General features: G+C 47.2%; 1 protein-coding gene across 2 annotated transcripts; it reads right to left on the reverse strand.

Moving 5' to 3' along the window:
* Positions 1–373: 373 nt before the first annotated feature.
* Positions 374–4,810, reverse strand: LOC100273267 (uncharacterized). Of its 2 annotated transcripts, XM_020553160.1 has the most exons (2): positions 3,937–4,810; positions 374–1,061 (listed from the first exon to the last, which is right to left on the reverse strand). In XM_020553160.1, exons 1-2 carry the CDS (start codon positions 4,804–4,806, stop codon positions 612–614), a joined length of 1,320 nt encoding a protein of 439 aa, XP_020408749.1. In that variant the 5' UTR covers positions 4,807–4,810; the 3' UTR covers positions 374–611. The 2 variants fall into 2 exon arrangements, with proteins under 2 accessions (XP_020408749.1, NP_001141180.1); NM_001147708.1 differs by lacking the exon at positions 3,937–4,810 and having other exon boundaries at positions 385–1,928.
* Between the last annotated feature and the right edge of the window lie 1,076 nt (positions 4,811–5,886).

Consider the following 5,886-nt stretch of genomic DNA (forward strand, 5'->3'; position numbering starts at 1 on the left):
AGGGACGACAACGACGACGATGACTCTTCGTCAAAGAAAAAGACAGTTAATCAAAATTATTCTTTTGATTACTCTCGCATTCCCTATAATTCAAATGTGCATCTACTTTCAATTCCCCTTGGAAAACCTCCACACTTTGATGGAGAGGACTATTCGTTTTAGAGTCATAAAATGCGTAGTCATTTATTCTCTCTCCATCCTAGCATATGGGAAATTGTAGAGAATGGGATGCATTTTGATAGCACTGATAACCCTGTGATTATCAATGAACAAATCCATAAAAATGCTCAAGCCACTATTGTTTTGCTATTATCACTGTGCAGGGATGAATATAACAAGGTTAGCGGCTTCGACTATATATATAGAACATGAATGCAGAAATATGAAGAATAGTTTTTCATTAAATGGACGTAGCAGTACAAATGATCAGATGATCTAGATGTGACAGCAACACACGTGAAGAGCAAATGTACAACAATCACATGCACACCAGTAGTACAGAGCAGTGTGCACATCATGAATACAGTACTAGAACAATTAGCCAAAATACTATCGAGGCACCGCATGTGATTGTATTTTGGCTAATTGTTCTAGTACTCATGCCGACACAGCTACTCATGCAGTGTAGCGTACGTCACATAGCTGAAGTAGTCCCTGACCTTCCTCACCCCCTGCGCCACCGCATCATTGGCAGCTGGGGCGGGGCACGTCGTCTCAGTGGTTGCCGCGGCCGGGCAAGTCTTTGGCCGACTCTGGATGAATGCAGCGCACTCCTCCGGGCGCCTCTGGTTGGCGAGCCCAGGAATGCAGTTGCTCTTTACGTTCAGAACGCCATCTTTTATCAGCGCCGCGCACGCCGGCCCGACGGAGGTGAAGTAGTTGCCGGACAGCGTGAGGTTGGCGAGTCGGCCGGTAGGCCCGGCGAGCCTGCAGAGCGCGTCGGGTACGTGGCCGTAGAGGCGGTTTCCGGCCAGGTTCAGCTGCTCGACGCTGATGAGGCAGGAGAAGGACGACGGGATCGGGCCGGTGAGCTGGTTCATGCCGGCGTCAATGACCGCCGCCTTGGCGAGCATGCCGAGCTCGGGGGCGAGACAGCCGGAGAGCTGGTTGTTCAGGAGGAGAACCTCGAGAAGGGAGTCTTTCAGGTGCGCTACTGATGGCGGGATTGGGCCTGTTAGCCTGTTGTTGGCCAGGGCGAGGAAGCTCAGTTTGGAGAAGCCAAGATCTGCAGGAAGTTGCCCGGACAGGTCGTTGTAGTTCAACAGTAGAGCCTTGCCATCCGCGACTCCAGGAATGATGCCTCCTCCCTTATCAGGGCCAGTTCCCAAACGAAATCTAAACTCGATCATTGCAGCAACACAGTGAATGTTGGCTCTAGCTCTCCCAGTAACTTCAGAATAGTCCTGAACTTGGAGGTCAGTATTGTCGTCGACGCTAAGATCGTACGAGTATTCAAGGCCTGTGAGTCGGGGAATGCCGCCGTTGCCGAAGTTGTTGGAGGCGGCATGGAAGAGTGCGACGTCGGGGAGCTGGTCGACGAAGCCTTGCAGCTTCGGTGCACGCAGACCGAAGCCATTGAGAACTACTGCCGTCACTGTGAGCTCCTTAGCTCGGCTGGTCGGTGTTGCACAGTAGAAGCCGACGTAGCTCTTCTCGCCGCAGATGTCGTTGCCGGCCCACGTGCCGGTGATGTTCTTGGGATCCGAAGTGATCGTGCTCTTGAAGCTTTGAATGGCGTGGTAAGCGCGGTAGAGCCGATCGTTTGGAAAATCTTCTGGTCGTAGGTTGTTGTATGATAGAGGATGTTGGTTCGCCTTGGGGGATTCTTGCTCTGGGCTGGACGGGTGTGCTACAATCGCAACAACGACGTAGCAATGCAGCAAGAAGAGGCACTGGGGAAGCGGCAATCTAAGCCGGTTGGCCATGGCCATTTCGGTTTGGTGAATTTGATAGGCGGCGGGTGTTATGGAATATATAGACAGTGGTATGGCAGGAACGGGTCGGCTCCTACGGCTACGGGTTTCACACCCGGCGGTGGTGGGTGCATTAGATACAGGTGCTTTGCTGTTTCAGGCAATCGTCACCTCAAAACTCAGACAAACTTTTTACGGAACGTGACTTTTGGTAAAAAAAACTCGACGAACTGTACATCGACAACGATTTCTTTATAAAGTACTTTTTATCAGTGGAAAAAATAAAAAAAATATTTTACCGAGTGGAAAGAAAGACACTCGCTAAAACATTACTTTGTCGAGCGTCTGTCAGGAGGCACTCGACAAAAAATATAGTTTGTCGAGTGTCAACGTCTGACACTCGACATTGTTAACGGTTGTCAACTGTAGATGGCTTGGCAAAGGTTTACCGAGAGTCGCCTTTGCCGAGAGCTGGACACTTAGCAAAGGTTCCTTTCCCGAGCGTCTATGTATGTCGAATGTTCGGCTCTCGGCAAAGGAGGTTTTTGCCGAGTGTGTTTGTTCGTCGTGGCACTCGGCAAAGCTTATTTTGTCGAGTGTCTGATAAATTACTCTCGGCAAAGCGTCTGACACTCGGTAAAGAGTATGTTTCCGGTAGTGGTGGATGTATAGCTGATTTGAATCTGATCAGACGGGCGAGACTAGATGGATCAGCACGGGATGCGAATATTTTGGTCCAGCACAGGCACGACACAACATGGCATGATAGTAACTGTATCCGGGTCAATCCAAGGCACGTCATAAGATATGTTTGAATTTGCGGACAAGCTCATAGGGCAACACACGCATGATCTGTTTAATTCTGTCATATTTAGCCCAATGTCAGCTCATAGGGCAACACACGCACGATCTGTTTAATTCTGTCATATTTAGCCTGATGCCAAGCACAGATAATCCATCAGGCTGAACACGGCTAGCCTATTTATAGCTCGACCTTACTCGCCTCAATCTAGTCCACTATATATACACAGATGACTGACCTGACTCCTATTTTTGAGTTATTTTCAAACTTTATTGTAAAAATGGAGAAAATGAGCTATAAAAATAGAGAAAATAAGCTATTTTTAGCTCCATTACAAGGTGAACCTTAAGCCGCACGTTAGATGACATGGCACGACCCGTTTTAAACCAATTGGGTCGTGTTTGGGCTTGGACTTTAGCCCATGAACGAGTACAACACGATCTAATATCTATCCGCGTCATGCCTTGACCCGACTAAATCGGCCTAGCCTGTGATAGACTCAGACCGTATAGGTGGATGTTGTTTTGCCTCCACATGTCTGTGTGTTTTTGTCATGGGCCCACTATGGCCACAGTCCATAACATAATAAACCACACAATAACACATTTCCATTTTACTAGCAACATACTTTATTAGAAGCATATTTAGAGTATGTTTGGAATTTGCCCCTCACTACTAGAGCAAGATACTTTCGTGTGATATCATTAACATCGGTTACTTTAGAACCGATATTGAGGTTTAATTGTCACATATCCGCATGGGACATTAGTATCATTTGGTGTCTTCCATTGAAACTAATGGCAAGTCACTAATAGTGGTTGAAGATACCTATCAATAACGGATGGAGACTCCAACTGGTACTGATGAGTTAAAATTAGTATTGGTTGGTGTCTACAACTGATACTGATCTACCTGCTTTATAAACCCTCTCTTATCGAGCTAGTGTCATGAATATCGAGGAGCTTTGTTCATGGCACCATAAACTTCAAGGAGAGATGTTACCCATTTTTCCAAAAAAATGTTGAGGTTTTCACCCATTTAAGTGTGAAAAAAATGGTTAGCAAGTTCATCCTCTCATATAGTATCATTGAAATGGTTACTTGCTTGTTAGGAACCGGCCCATATAGTACACACCGACCCAACTAGCTGAAATGAGCACTACAAGGAGCAGGGATTGGGCCTTTCAGGTGGAATGACCCAACTAGCTGAAATGACCGCCGCCTTGGCGAGCATGCCGAGCTCGGGGGCGAGACAGCCGGAGAGCTGGTTGTTCAGGAGGAGAACCTCGAGAAGGGAGTCTTTCAGGTGCGCTACTGATGGCGGGATTGGGCCTGTTAGCCTGTTGTTGGCCAGGGCGAGGAAGCTCAGTTTGGAGAAGCCAAGATCTGCAGGAAGTTGCCCGGACAGGTCGTTGTAGTTCAACAGTAGAGCCTTGCCATCCGCGACTCCAGGAATGATGCCTCCTCCCTTATCAGGTCCAGTTCCCAAACGAAATCTTAACTCGATCATTCCAGCAACACAGTGAATGTTGGCTCTAGCTCTCCCAGTAACTTCAGAATAGTCCTGAACTTGGAGGTCAGTATTGTCGTCGACGCTAAGATCGTACGAGTATTCAAGGCCTGTGAGTCGGGGGATGCCGCCGTTGCCGAAGTTGTTGGAGGCGGCATGGAAGAGTGCGACGTCGGGGAGCTGGTCGACGAAGCCTTGCAGCTTCGGTGCACGCAGACCGAAGCCATTGAGAACTACTGCCGTCACTGTGAGCTCCTTAGCTCGGCTGGTCGGTGTTGCACAGTAGAAGCCGACGTAGCTCTTCTCGCCGCAGATGTCGTTGCCGGCCCACGTGCCGGTGATGTTCTTGGGATCCGAAGTGATCGTGCTCTTGAAGCTTTGAATGGCGTGGTAAGCGCGGTAGAGCCGATCGTTTGGAAAATCTTCTGGTCCTAGGTTGTTGTATGATAGAGGATGTTGGTTCGCCTTGGGGGATGCTTGCTCTGGGCTGGACGGGTGTGCTACAATCGCAACAACGACGTAGCAATGCAGCAAGAAGAGGCACTGGGGAAGCGGCAATCTAAGCCGGTTGGTCATGGCCATTTCGGTTTGGTGAATTTGGTTTTGGTAAGCGGCGGGTGTTATGGAATATATAGACAGTGGTATAGCAGGAACGGGTCGGCTCCTACGGCTACGGGTTTCACACCCGGCGGTGGCGGGTGCATTAGATACAGGTGCTTTGCTGTTTCAGGCAATCGTCACCTAAAAACTCGATAAACTTTTTTAGAGCATCTCCAACAATGCCTCAAACTAGTGTCTCAAATTGAAATATTGAGCTCTACACAGGAAAAACTACTCCAACAGTGTCCTATTTCATAATTTTTTGTCAAAAAACTATAGGGCACCCTCTCAAGTGACTCAAATATACTACACCGTAGTGGACTGCCCTATAATCTAGATTTGGGGTTTTACTGTTGGAGTGGGGTGTTTTATTGGTGCCCTAAATTCTATAAAATATACTTATTTTTAAATTATAGAGCATTTTTATAGGTCACGTTGTTGGAGATGCTCTTACGAGTGTGACTTTTGGTTCAAAAAAGTTCGGCAAACTGTACATCAACAGCAACTTCTTTATTAAAAACTTTGTCGGTAGAAAAAATAAAAAATTATTTTATCGAGTGGAAAGAAAGACACTTGCCGAAACATTACTTTATCGAGTGTCTGTTAGGAGGCACTCGGCAAAAAATATAGTTTGCCGAGTGTCAACGCCTGACACTCGGCATTGTTAAAGGCTATCAATTGTAGACGGTTTGGCAAAGGTTTGCTGAGAGTCGCCTTTGCCAAGAGCTGGACACTTGGCAAAAGTTCCTGAAAGTCGCCTAAGGGGGTGAATAGGTGAAACCTAAAATTTATAAACCTAAACATACACTAAAGCCGGGATAGCGTTAGAATTAAATCCGAGGGCAGAAGATTGTTTCTCTTGCCACGAGTTGTTCAAATGATGCAGATGACGTTTGGGAGCAAACTCAAATCAATATTAGCAAGGAAACTTTAGAGAGAGGAAATAGGGAAAAAACAAATCAAATAAAAATCAACAAGTAGACGCGGTGATTTGTTTTACCGAGGTTCAGTTCCAAAGAACCTAGTCCTCGTTGAGGAGGCCACAAAGGCCGGGTCTATTTC

Source organism: Zea mays, chromosome 5, assembly GCF_902167145.1.
Source record: "Zea mays cultivar B73 chromosome 5, Zm-B73-REFERENCE-NAM-5.0, whole genome shotgun sequence".
Lineage (NCBI taxonomy): Eukaryota > Viridiplantae > Streptophyta > Magnoliopsida > Poales > Poaceae > Zea > Zea mays.

Excerpts from the sequence above, each read along its gene's own strand:
- LOC100273267 (XM_020553160.1), bottom strand. The coding sequence starts at position 4,806 with ATGGCCATGACCAACCGGCTTAGATTGCCGCTTCCCCAGTGCCTCTTC. Across the intron at positions 1,062-3,936 it reads AGCTCGGCATGCTCGCCAAG|GCGGCGGTCATTGACGCCGG; the intron begins GCGGCGGTCATT and ends ATGCTCGCCAAG.